The sequence below is a fragment of the Anguilla anguilla genome, chromosome 2 (assembly GCF_013347855.1).
Source record: "Anguilla anguilla isolate fAngAng1 chromosome 2, fAngAng1.pri, whole genome shotgun sequence".
Classification (NCBI taxonomy): Eukaryota; Metazoa; Chordata; class Actinopteri; order Anguilliformes; family Anguillidae; genus Anguilla; species Anguilla anguilla.
In genome coordinates this window covers 66185159-66198867 of record NC_049202.1, presented here as the reverse complement: position 1 = coordinate 66198867, position 13709 = coordinate 66185159, and the positions used below count along the sequence as shown (strand labels likewise).

Genomic DNA, 13709 nt, shown 5'->3' with positions numbered 1-13709 from the left:
ACCGTTTAGTCGCATTTCTCAGAGTCTTCTTTAAAATTAAGCATAAAAATAATGCAAAATGGAGTAGGCTAATTTGATAATATTTTTAGAACGATATTAAAATTCGATCTTCGATAAATGTCGTTGTCAGCTCAAGAAATTGTTTATTTTTTATTTCTGTTTTAAATGTAGGTCTAAATACACCATTGTAAGCTTAATTTAACTTCGGAATGCATAATATGATTTTATTCAATTTAAGCAAATGCAATTTATTCGAGATTTGAAAGTAATATGAGCTAAGTGGTTGCCGAAATAAAGGAAACCATTGAAATGTTGCAGACCTATAAGAAGCGTTGTATTCAGGTGATTTATGAGATAAGTGTCTATTAAAACAACCGCATAAACATTAGCCTAATATTTTCCTCGATGAACATATTTAGAATAGACTAACGAATTAGCCCAATGGAATGCTGAAAATATAGGCTAGGCTTGTAGGCTTACGTCATGTAATTTTATATAAAGATGAATGGTTACAGGCAGTCATATTACTTATAATGAATATTTCCCCCATTGTGAGACTCGTGTAAACTGGCCGGCAATCCAAAGAGAATGATTGCTTTGTGTCGCAAATGTATTCATTGACAAGACAGAACGTGTCGAGATACAGAAGCTCTCTGTTTTCTCTCGTTGCCGGTCCAATCGATCTTACATAAGTCCATAATTTTCTTGAAAATATACTATAGATTTACTATAGAATTCAGAAAAAACATCATTTCAAATATGTATTTCGAGATTCACGAATGATAGAGTTAATTGACACCTAATTTTCAAGCCAGCTTTGAGCTACACGTTATGAGACATGTCTAAATAAACATATCGGAGGCGTACCGACGAGTTAGGCCTAATGAAATGCAAAGATGGTGAACTTCCTCAATGCCTGCGCTTTGAAATCAATTAAAAGCTCATTTTAGATTAGTAGGCCTAGTAGCCCACAAATCCGTGAGGCGGTCAGCCAGGTACTGAATGGCTACGACTGGACTATATGGTGCCCATGCCCCACGCGCGTCTACTCGGTAACAGCAAACTTTAAGAATGGCGCATACAGGTCAACTAAAATGGCTTCCTATTAACACCGATTTACGATAGTCTCTGGCTTGATATCAGAATTAAAATCCTTTTATTGGCCAAGTATATTTACACATACAAGGGATTTTTCTTGTTGATTGCAGCGTGCGTAAAGAAAAGGAGACTAAAAGACACTAAGAGAGACAATAAATCCGCAGAACCTTTTATATAAAAAAGTAGATATGCAGTAGAAATATTTTTTTAAATAATTCATATCACAGATTGCACAGTAGAGATTGCACTGTAATCGAGCTCTGTAATTGTTATCGACCAAAAGTAGGCGTCAACCCTTGGACCAGCGCCCTTGGGGAAGATACATTAAATGTCAATCTGAGATTCACAGGGAGATTTGACTACAGTATCAAATACACACTGAATAAGTTTTGTTACGCACACCAGCATGCCGATACATTTGTTGGGGTGTAAAACAAGTAGGAATGTGTATTTCGATTCACTCTAACAGTTTAACTGACTAACTTTTTCATGTCACTTTTATTTATACATTGAAATTAACTAAAATTGCGCGCAAATCTTGGACACATACGCTTTTCGTATTTTCTTACAGCATTGGCCTACTCTAGGAATAAAGCGCCATCGCTGTTGCACTAAATGTTCCAAATAATAAAGAAAAACAAAACAAGAAACCAACAATTGTTCTTTTTATTGTGTACTTTTTACGCATGTGAAATGATTTATATTAAATAGGATCCGTACCGTCCGGTCACTGCCATCAGTATGGACAGAAGCCAATATAATGTAGTCTATTACCCTGTCCCTAAAAATAACCACCGTTCTCATGACACGCGCGCATATGCACACACCTTGAGGCGCCTTCTATTTCCAGCGCCTGCCCCTGTTTATATAAGAACTCAAAGGTATAAATCGAATCCCTGTAGTAGTGTGGTCTCGTGTTATTCCAACACTTTCCCTCCCGAGAGCTTGCAATAACTGTCAAGCTTTAAACATAAGTTTATTAGGGGCAATGGGGAATATGTGACAGACACACATGGCCAAGCCATGGCGATAAGTAAACTGATACTTTAATTGAATAATAACATGTAGCCTACCTAAAAGGTGTATAACCGATCTATTTACATAGGGGATAACTATTAGGTTATTTGTAGGCTACGTTTAATAATAAGGCCTAAGCACGTCTCCGGTGATTCTGTTTCAACTACAAAGCATCGCCGTGATTCCCCTCACGAAAAGAATCGCGTGTTCAAAAACCACACGTGAAGAGTACTCAAGTGAACAACATAATCCGGTTTATAAGAGCGATAAAAGGTATAGCTATGCTATATCAAGCCACATGTTCAGTTTTCCCGTGCGAAAACAGGTGACATTTTCTTTTTACATGAGAATATTTTAATTCACACGTGAAAATGTTAAATTCAAATGTGAAATTCAGATTTTCACATGTGAAAAGGCTAATTTAATTGTTGTTGCTTTTTCATAAGGGCCTATAGACGCCTGAGGATTATTGACAACATTATTTACACTGGGTTGGTTTTCTCCACTGATCAGAAAACACTTACCCACGTGCTGCACAATATAAGTGCTGTTTTCTGCAGTATTTCTCCTTCAAAAATAACAATTTCAAACAGCTTCTTTTTGCATCTTTTTTCCAGGAAAAAAATCTTTAAAAGTGCAACTATACAGAAAAGAAGAAAGCATACAACATTCACTGCAGGCTGCGAAAAAAGGGGTGAGACTGGAAGAAGAAAAAACGAAGACGTTAACACGAATGGAAGTAACCCTGTCCGCGGAGAAAATCAGGAACTCCAAATAGAGACTAGAAAGAAAAAACGGGGAGCGTAGAAAAAACCCCAAAGTAAGACGCGCGAATTCTTGCGTGTTTTATCTTTCTCTTATTTGATAAAGAACAAAAAAAACCGTATACGTACGTTCTACGTTCTGCCATCCACGACATATTTGTCGTAAGAAATAGTCCCCCCAATCAGGACGCATTTACGTTGCCGTTTTCATTCAGCTCCTCTTGTGGTACAGAAGAACATGTCGGGAGAAGATCAGAGTTTGTCAGAAGTGGAGATGAGTCCTGGAGCCTCCGACGATGCTCTCTCGCTGTCGCCTGGTCACTGCTCGGGAGCAATGGGCGGGAGCGACTCACCTTTAGTCACGCCACAGCATCAGATTCCAGGTGTGGGCAGCGAGACAGGTGGAACCGCGGTTAAATCGGACGAAGAAGATGATCGCTTTACGCTTGGCATTCGTGAGGCCGTCAGCCAGGTGCTGAATGGCTACGACTGGACTCTGGTGCCCATGCCCGTGCGCGTCAACTCGGGAAGCAAGAGCAAGCCTCACGTTAAGAGGCCTATGAATGCTTTCATGGTGTGGGCGCAGGCTGCGCGCCGGAAACTGGCCGACCAGTACCCTCAACTGCACAACGCGGAACTCAGCAAAACTTTGGGCAAACTGTGGAGGTATGATTGTACCGTGCGTGGGACGGGCTGTTAAAATTTCAACTTAAACACCTTCATATTCTATGTCGGGGGTGTACTGTCAGGTGTATTGTAGCCTACAGTTGGCATGCTAAAGCTTTAAATTTGTATCGTGTATTAATGGATATACTGCTGGCAAATACATTCATTTTATACATATTCAGCTTTGTTACTCCACACACCTGCACCATTCATGTACTTACTCCATATTGCACTTGCAATTGAGACATTCATCGTCCCATGGTTAAATATAAAAATCACAACAGGTTGGCAGTATTTATTTGCATGGAAGCCTTGCACTAATGTTAAATTGGCCTATCTGCCTATGCGAATGTGTGCTGTAATGTATAATGCATGTCAAACGCAAGTTGATACTTTTTTACTGTCCTAAGTTGCCGAAGGGAGTTTCTAGAACTGTAACATTGAACTAAGGGACCTACAGCGTCCATATTGCCAATATGGCTGTATATGTTTATTTAATGATTGAATTATTTCATGGACGATATCAAGGGGCACATTTCCAGTTGTGGACAATAAAGTTCTTCCGATGTAATATTACATCGCCTATTTTTATTTTATTTTATTTTAGCTCAACTCACTTCATTTCTTGAACATTCTTACTAGAAGACAAGGGAATTAAAATTAATCCAGTTGAAAAACAATTGCTGTTTTAATGAAAAATTGGATTTTAACCATGAAGGTCATTACTGTGTTCTCAAGGTCCATACTGTTGAAAATTCAAACCCAGACAAATACTGCCGCGTCTAACATTTTTTTAAATGGTATGCGCTGCTATTGCCCATTATGATCCCTGGGGGGAGTACGTGTGCGTCATAAAACTGGGGCGGGTTTCCTCGCGCATGCAAGCTGAAAATCAAGGTTTTGACAATTCAGTTCATGTTTTATTTGCCATGTGCAAAGTTTAAAGGTGGAAACAATGCAATGAAAATATTCTTTGCGGGGTTAATGTGTCCTTTACCACAATTCTGTGGCACATTACTAGCATTCTATTTCTTTGTCATTTTGCGTTTTTTGAGCATTAGATCAAGATTTATTTGCATGAACTGCCAACTGCATTACTCTAGCATTCTTTGAGAGATTATATATATCGAAACCAAGATCGAAACCAAGACACTAATATACAGAGAGGATCTGTATATTAGTGTTATTGGTCAAGGAAGATAATTAGCAGGACATCAGGTGGTTAGAATGAACTCCAGTTACAATTTCTTTCTCGCACACGCAATTAACTATTAATTACTGACCTATTAGGCTTCATTTGTGTTCATTGTGAGTAAATAGTGATTTTTGCTGTGTCTCCTTCTTCTCCCTCTCAGACTCCTAAATGAGAATGACAAGAAGCCCTTCATCGAGGAAGCGGAGAGGCTGCGCAAACAGCACAAGAAGGACTACCCCGAGTACAAGTACCAGCCGCGCCGCCGCAAGAACGGGAAGCTGGCCTCCGGCTCCGAGGCCGACGCCCACTCTGAAGGTGAGGGCAGCCACAGCCAATCACAATACAAGAGCCTTCACCTGGAGCACGCCCACTCCGGGGGAGCAGGGTCTCCATTGGCCGATGGGCATCAGCCTCATTCAGCAGGTGAGCTGTGGGGTTTGAGTTAACTGAAAAACACAGCATAAGTTCCCCTCCAACATATCCCTACAGTCTCTCCTCTTTTTACTAGTTTAATCTATGGTCTATTTCTCCTTCCCTTTGTCTGTCTCTTTCAGTTCACTTTCTCTCTTAGCACTAGACTTTGGCCTGCAGCCGTCCTAATGCCTCCCTCTCTTTCATGTCTGTGCAGGTCAAAGCCACAGCCCCCCAACACCCCCCACCACTCCGAAGACAGAGCTGCACTCTGGGAAATCGGGAGAAGGGAAGCGGGAAGGTGGCGGAGGAGGCGGGGCCCGGGGCGGGCTGGGCTCCGCGGGGGAGGGGGCATCTGGATCGGGCGCGGGGAAACCGCACATCGACTTCGGCAACATGGACATCGGCGAGATCAGCCACGAGGTGATAGCCAACATGGAGCCCTTCGACGTGAACGAGTTCGACCAGTACCTGCCTCCCAACGGGCACCCGGGCATGGGGCAGGGCGGGGCGGGGGGCGGCGGGGCGGGGTCCTCGGCCACGCCCTACGCCTACGCCCTGGCCGCGGCCAGCGGACACTCGGCGGCCTGGCTCTCCAAGCAGCACCAGCAGCAGCACTCCTCCCTCAGCCCGGACTCCTCCAAGGCCCAGATCAAGAGCGAGGCCTCCTCGGGGGGCCACTTCGCCGAGGCGGCCCCAGGGGGGTCCCACGTCACCTACACCCCGCTCGGCCTCCCCCACTACGGCTCGGCCTTCCCTGCGCTGGCCTCCCGGGCCCAGTTTGAGTACGGGGACCACCAGACCTCCGGGTCCTACTACACCCACTCCGGCTCCCCCTCGGGCCTCTACTCGGCCTTCTCCTACATGGGCCCGTCCCAGAGGCCCCTCTACACCGCCATCAGCGACCCGGGCAGCGCGCCCCCGTCGCACAGCCCGCCGCACTGGGAGCAGCCCGTCTACACCACCCTGTCCCGACCGTGAGGGGGCGGGAGAGCGGGGCCACAATTTAGAGACACAGAGGGGGGAGCGCTGCAGTGGGACGGATATGGAAGGACTGCTTCCGGTCAGTTTCGAGCTCAGCTCAGAGGGACACTGGAGGGACTATCACTGCTGAAAAATCCCTGGTTTAGGTCCGTACGTGCTTCAGTTTAGGATGCACCCGCTCTCGTTTAGTGTGCCAACAGACACAAAGTCAGATTTAGGACCATGTTCTGGGCGAGACGTACAGTACAAATTAGACTGTTGCTGATTTGTCCTCAAAAATGACTCTAAATGTACAATATTTTCAGTTATGGAAAAAGGATGAATGCGAGTCTCATAAAAAAACTAAATATTAGAAGAGAGATTCAAAGCATTTTCTTTTTTGGTCTAAACTACGGACACACTTCATTTAAGTATTATGTTGTTTGTACATACCATTTCCAAAGTCTGTATATATGTTGAAGCTGTTTGTCACACTCCAAGTCCAGATGTACACCATAGATTGAGCCAGAGGCTCAGAAGACAGACCAATGAAAGTCAGAATCGTTTCAATGAATATTCCTTTAATTGGAGCATAAAGTACCGTGGAACATCAAACCCATGTCCGAGATCTTAAACGTAATTTTAATCAGCTGTGTTGCATAAAAATGATAAAACAGTAACTAATATTTTATGACTGTATGTCACCGTATGGTTCACATATCAAAACTGAACCTTCCTGCTTGAACTGTCCTCGATTTCTCTTTTGACTGATTTTTCGGTTGTCATTTCATGTTAAACCTGTATACGGGTCTACATGACCTTCTGTTCATTTAGCACTGACAGTGAGAGCCAATCATATAGAAGCAGCCCAGTCAGCCCTAGTCAGTACAGCAGCGTACGGCCACCATTGGTAGAGATTACGCATCAAGCAAATGTGGAAGGAGTAGAAAGCAGTCCAGGGGTTTTTTTGAGTTTCCTGCCATTTAAACGATGTGCCTTAGCTTACTGCATGAACGAAACAAAACTGACACTAACCCCCACCTCCGTGATGAGTCTCAGTGGACTCTTCCAAACAGTCCCAGGGCAAATTTAACTTTTCAGCTGGGATTTAAGCTCTGGGTTCAATGGTGGGATCATGCCAAAGTATTGGGGAAAAAATGGGGATGATACAAAATGAAGTGTATATTCATAGGAATATGATCATTTTTATATTGAATAATACTCCTTTTCGATTAACCAAACTGAATTTTTCCTGTATTTTCAAAGAAAATTGTATTATGCGATCATTGCTGTTTTGTTTAACGTTTGCTTAATTATTCTTTAATTATGTTCTTGTCATTAATGTAGTACACTGATATGTCTGTGCATCTCTGTATAACTATGTTTTTCAATGTTTCTTTTTCAATTGTACAGTTTAGTGCAACACGCCAGTGTATTTGTCCAATAATCAGCTTTAACTTGTTTTATTATGCCATTTTTATCTTTTATATGGCTTTTTTGTCATTTTAAGGTAGTTATCACAGAGATCAGGAGGTGCCTGAGCATGGAAATCAGTGAATGAAGGACTAGGAGGCAGAGAGAGCAGAAAACATAAACCACAATCCATAACGTGCCAATGTGGACAATGCAGTGTTCAGTGCTGTGTCCCCCGTGCTCCAAATATATAGCTTGATCATCAGAAAATTGATTTACTTTTGATGTTTCCGTAGACTGGGTTCTCTTGTCAGAGGTTAAAGCAGGGTAGAGATAAAGTTTTGGGAGAGGTGGATGGGGGAAAAGTCACAAATCTTTTTGCACACTGTATGCAATCTACATTAATCCAGTAAATATTTGAAAGGACAAACATTCCAAATACAGAAGACAATGAGCTGAAGGGGAATCAGGGTTTCCTAAAGGGCCTTCAGAACCTGCTCGCGTCATATCCTAAGAGCATTTAAATCCTCATTCTACCTTCAGCTTTCCTGAGGGTTGGAACCTATGCCGTTGCGCACATTGCCATTAAAGCAAGATACAGTTCTAAGCTCATTTAAATCACCGAGCAAGCCTTAGGTTCCATAAGATTTGTCCTGGATACTTGCCAAAATGTGTCTCGGAATCTGTAGTTATGAAGCAATCATAAAATATGTAGTAGGTGATTGCCATGTGTTTTGTCTTGATGCCAAGGAAATTTGTGGAACACAGGAGGAAAAATATGAACATATAGCTGTGTAGAAAAATGCTCTATTTACAAGGGCCAATGTTCATGTGTGTCGAAGTTTAAAACCTGTTCCTAGTTGTCCCTTTCATTCCTTCCCCAGAAATGCAGGACCATGAAGCTCCAAGTTCCCACTTCTGATCTCTGCCCCTAAACAATGTGAAGTATCTTGGGTTTCTTATTTGAGATTTGTGCATTTTATACAATACTATTTCTTATTGTCTGGTTCATCTTTTGAAAGGCATATTTTACATTTCTGAAATGTTGTTTCCTTTTACAACATAAACTTGTTTTTTATTGTCAGACTTTGTGTTGTTTTTTAAATGTTATGTATTAAAACAAACTATTTATATTTGCTGATACTGTCATTTATTCCCTAAATAGTTCTAAGGTGTTGTACAACTTATATTGTTTTGTGTCGCTACTGTTACCCTTGTCGGGTAGGAATAAGTTTGTTTATGTCAGCCTAATTTGAAAACCTATAAAAAGAGGGACTCCTAATAACGTTTTTATACTAAATAAATATGTGTTCTGTTTTTGTAAAAGTCATGTGATTTGCAAATTGACTTATTATTCCTACTGTACTATTCCTGTTATTCCTACTAAACAAACTAAAAAAAACTGAGGGACAAATGCAAATGAAAATTCAGGGAGTAACAAATACACACGCACTGGAATGAATCAAAGAAAAAAAGCACAGCGCAAATTCACAACACTGCATGACCAGTTTCCTGTAATTTAAATATATTTTTATGGGTACGATGAATAGTATTGTATTTACGAGAACATTCTGTGCATTCCACAGTGATACAGCAACATGGCACAGCTAAGCGTTCTTTCATTAACTGATGACTCCATGATGACTCCTTGGGCATAAATGTGTAAAGCAGGACACCATCTCTACTTTCTTACAGAGAGATGGGGGGGAAACAGCCCATAATAAAACTTAACGATTCATAAGCAGCAGCCCTGCTACATGACTGAGAGCAATGCACAGGTGCCCCTGGTGCCAGAATTCCCACGACCGATTCTGTTCATGCGCACAGACAAACTACCCAAGCGCACTGCACCACAATACAGCACATATAACATTACACACTGGAGTTCACCACCATGCAGACAACAGCAACGCCACTGTATGTAGCACTCCCTCGTTACTAAGTAGGCTAATGCCTTTCTGTGTGTGTGTGCGTGTGTGTGTATGTTTGTGTGAGAGTGTGTGTTTGTGTGTGTGTGTGTGTGTGTGCGCGTGTGTGTGTTTGTGTATATGTGTGTGTGCGCACATAGTTAAGCCTGACTCCTAATTCTTCAATTTAATTGGCTGTGTGTTACTTTCTTAGACAAAGAACCATTGAGAATGAGAATGGGGAAGAGGGGCGGGGCAGAGAGAAAGCCATAAGCAGAAACTGCCTAGTCTGTAGTTCTACAATGATACAAAGGCACTTTCATACACAGTCCCCCACCCAATCCGTATTAAGTGTAGTCCTCCGGGACAGCGAGTGAAAAGAACCAGAGGCTGGCTAGATGCGTTAGCCTGCAGACATTGCAGCTATGCTGTAGGCCGAGCTGAAGCTATTTACACAAAAAATAAAATTTTTAAAAATCAAAAAAGTAGAGAAACAAAGAGGACCCTAAAGGAATAAGAAGGGGGAAGAGGAAAGAGAGATTAGTGCAGTTTATATGTTTCTAACACCATTTGTTTACCCCTAATTACCATGATATCCCATGCTCAACTGCAAATATCTTAATTGTATTAAATATCACAGCCAAAGCACATATGCGTTGCTGGGCGACAGGGATAACACTGTGATTTGTGTAATTAAGCAGTGTCAGCACTCAAGCCATGCTGATGTTTATCAACATCCAGGTCCCTCAGTATTGTTGACCTGGTCAGGTCACCGTTGATCCCACATTCCTTCCTTTGGACACTAGAAAACTACAGGGCCTAGGTACCACTGGCACCCATTCAAGAGCGCTCATAATTAGAAGGGGGACTTCCAATTGTTCAATCTGCCAACCCCCTCTTGTCCTGTCCCCTACGACATGGCTTCCCGCAACCTTTGGAAATGCCACCCACTTCCACAAAAAACAATGGATGGACTGTGTGTCTGCGACTGTGCAGGTGAGAGGTGGAATGACGTGGCTTCATTAGACCTACCCGCTCGCCACTGACATACAGGAAGTATCGGAGGACCGGATATTTTAAACACTGCTTATGCAGCCACGTCTGTGCGTGGTGAATCAGCTTCCTTTTCAGCTTGTAGGAAAAGAAGTATAAAGTACAAAAAGTTCAGCTCACAATGTTTGTACAGAGTAATAAAGTGCATACGTTACTAAAATAATTTGCCTGAAATCAGTTTATTACTTGTAGGTTTGCAGACTGTTACTACACAACAACCAACTTTTCACAATTCACACAAAGCCAAAGGTAATTTCTCAGTAGACTCACCAATCTGATGAGCCCAAGCACCCCAACACAGTTATTATGAATTATGGCTAAAAGTAGAATCAGATCACTGTGAAGCACCTTGAGGTTTATTACTATTTATCGAGTCTAGTCTGAATGCACCTATACACTTCACTAAAAAAAAAAGTAATTTAACCCTGATCAAGGTTTTATGAAGCAGCAAAGAGCACAGTCCACTTCTCTCATCTGTGCAGGACATTAGCTACTGTTGCATACAGAATCTACTGCTGTAACATCCAGAAATTAAAAACACAAAGACACAGAACCATTGAGAGAAAGTCTGTTACGGGCAATTTTAAATCAGCCACTACTGTTGCAAATATAACCTAGAGTAACAAGAGAAAATCTTTAAGACAGGCTTTATTACTTTTAAAAAAACTTATAAAATATTTTCACACATAAATGGAAGAAGATGGAACACATTTTAGCTGCTGCCACTTTACCAATGTTCAGAAAGATCTGATCAACTGTAGTAAGAGCATTCCCCCCCACCCCCCCACATTGCCTAGATGTTGATCTCCCTCTTGAGGATGATGGGTGTACATACACCACCCTCACAATTTTTGGCTGGACTGCGGGGCCAACCCTACAAATGCGAATGTCTGTGACTGAGTGACTGATGAAGATACACCATTGGCCGGCCGGATGAAGTGTGTTAGGTCCAGCCATATACTAGGTTTTGACCTGGTCTTGTTTTAAGTGCAGTGCACCTACAACACCTGCATGTCATCAAACTAAGATGGTTTCCTTGAAATATATGCAACATAAATACTCAGGATACTCTGTGTGCTTTATTACACAGGTCTGTCCATATCTCTCTGCAGGGGGGAAGGCTGCATTAGGGGAGGGGAGGGGAGGGGAGGGGAGGGCTTGTCCAGCCTGGCGATCTCCCCATGCCAGGGTTCCAGAGGGGCTCCCCTGCCACACGGCTCAGCCTCAGTCAGTGATGATGAGCTCATCACAGCCCCAGTCCTCGTAGCTCCCATCCGGCAGGTACCTCCTGATAATGATGGGGATTTTCCTGCTCCTGCAAAAAAAAAAACATAGCAGTAAGAAACACAGTCCACACCTGTCACCCAGACACAGTGAAGCAGAGAACAAAATGGACACAATAGAGAGAATGAACACTGGGGAAAATTACACTTTAAGTGCCTTGGGAATTACGAGTTTATACACCATCAAATAAAAAATAAAAAAACTTGGATAGCATACAGTAAGTGCATATGCTACTAACTTCAGTTCCTTCATTGCAATTTGCAGAGGATCCGTCTCTCCTTCCAGCTCCACCATGACCGGCGCACACATTCTGCAGGAAGACGGAGGAGTGAGAACCTCAGGTGAAACAGAGAAGAAGAGAGGGAGAACTGTACATACCCGTGTATCAGCACAAACGATGAACAACACACTGCCAAATACCTCACTCAGTACACACAATTCAGGGCTGCCTCGAACCCCTTTAAACAAATGGGCAAACGGCTGGGACGGCTACACGCTAACAGGCAAACGCAAAGCGCACTCACGCTATCTGTAGAGCCCGGGTGCCCAGAACTCTAGCTCTCTCATACTTGGTCATGTAGGACGTGGTGATTCTTTTCTGGTTGGCCTGCTGCCCCTCCCCCGCAGGTAGAATCTGAATATTCTCGGCATCCTCCTGAAGAGGGGGCGGAAAAGCCAGGAGCAAGGGTGGGCGGGCACCACAAAAGAGTGGGGGAAATAATGGAAATAAAGGAATTATGAAACAAGGTCAGGTTAAGGAGATGCACATGTTCAGTAGGAATGACGGAACACACCCCTCCTGTAATAACTCACATCTTCAGCATTTTCCAGGTCATCTAGCCCTTCATCCTCTTCAGCGTCATCAAAATCTCCATCATCAAAACTAAACAGGAGACAGAAAAGAAGTTTTCCAAGACGCCTACTTTATATTTTCAGAAATCCAAGTATTTGAACTAGAACCATCTGCCATATTAGGTGCATGCTTTTCTGAGCCTAGTGCATTTCACACACTTACTTCTAATTTACAAATAACGTTATTCCCTGAAACAAAATATTACTGGTCATAAACAACACGCAATGCACATACAACAGAATGTACAAGCAAGTGGTTTTAACAAGTAATGGAAGTTAGCTATTACACAGGCATCGTGGGATTGTTCACCATCATGACCTACTATTGTGTCATTTTACAAAGCTTACAAGATTACAATAAAAAGGAATCATTCCCCTAGATGCGTGTCGTTTAGCCAGCTAATTAGCGTTAACAGCAATAGTGTTTGATTAGTCAACTCATATCTGCCATACTTTCAAGCGAAACAAGACGCTATTTACCTAGATGCTACGTTCTGCGTTAATTCTCGTCTTAAGCTTTTAGATATATTAATTCATTTTTTACTTTGAAAAACTGCCAGTTGACTTTGATTAGCTAGCTAACTACCGTACTCGCTAGGTGGCATGCTAGATAAACAAGTAAGCGTGACCAGGATTCAGTGGCATGGAAAGGCGAGAGCACAACAGAAAATAGCCAGAAATCAATCTTATAAGAATAACGGAATTTAACAACAACTTACTTGTCTTCGTTGTCAGACATGTTTGTGGTTATATACCGCCTTACTCTCTACAGAGATAAATGAGAATGTTCAATACCACCAGAAAAATGTTAAATATTCGTAACGTTGCAACTCAATGAGAAACGGCGCAAACTGTTTGTACATCACTTCCTTCCGTATGACGTAGAAAATTTCCGGTACAGGGAGTTAGATTGTAAAGTTTATTCAACTATATGTGAATTTGTCGTTCAAATTTCTTCCCGCAGCCTAAAGCATTACATACACAAATGCCAATTTTTCATATTTAGCATTGCATGAATTCTGTGTTTGCTGTCAGTTACCCTGTTCATCCTGTAATAAAATACCTATCATTCTGTTGGCCCGGTTT

General features: G+C 42.3%; 2 protein-coding genes across 4 annotated transcripts; one reads left to right on the top strand and one right to left on the bottom strand.

Moving 5' to 3' along the window:
* Nucleotides 1-3117: 3117 nt before the first annotated feature.
* LOC118219581 (transcription factor Sox-10-like) lies at nt 3118-8660 on the top strand. Of its 2 annotated transcripts, none has more exons than XM_035402856.1 (3): nt 3118-3545; nt 4901-5163; nt 5369-8660. In XM_035402856.1, the coding sequence occupies exons 1-3, from the start codon at nt 3118-3120 to the stop codon at nt 6130-6132; spliced, it is 1455 nt and encodes a 484-aa protein (XP_035258747.1). In that variant the 3' UTR covers nt 6133-8660. The 2 variants fall into 2 exon arrangements, with proteins under 2 accessions (XP_035258747.1, XP_035258748.1); XM_035402857.1 differs by having other exon boundaries at nt 4901-5055; nt 5369-6132.
* A 1990-nt stretch (nt 8661-10650) lies between these two features.
* LOC118219689 (DNA-directed RNA polymerases I, II, and III subunit RPABC2-like) lies at nt 10651-13698 on the bottom strand. Of its 2 annotated transcripts, none has more exons than XM_035403029.1 (5): nt 13343-13698; nt 12585-12654; nt 12341-12426; nt 12010-12081; nt 10651-11802 (listed from the first exon to the last, which is right to left on the bottom strand). In XM_035403029.1, exons 1-5 carry the CDS (start codon nt 13360-13362, stop codon nt 11712-11714), a joined length of 339 nt encoding a protein of 112 aa, XP_035258920.1. In that variant the 5' UTR covers nt 13363-13698; the 3' UTR covers nt 10651-11711. The 2 variants fall into 2 exon arrangements, with proteins under 2 accessions (XP_035258920.1, XP_035258918.1); XM_035403027.1 differs by having other exon boundaries at nt 12296-12426; nt 13343-13691.
* Nucleotides 13699-13709: the final 11 nt, after the last annotated feature.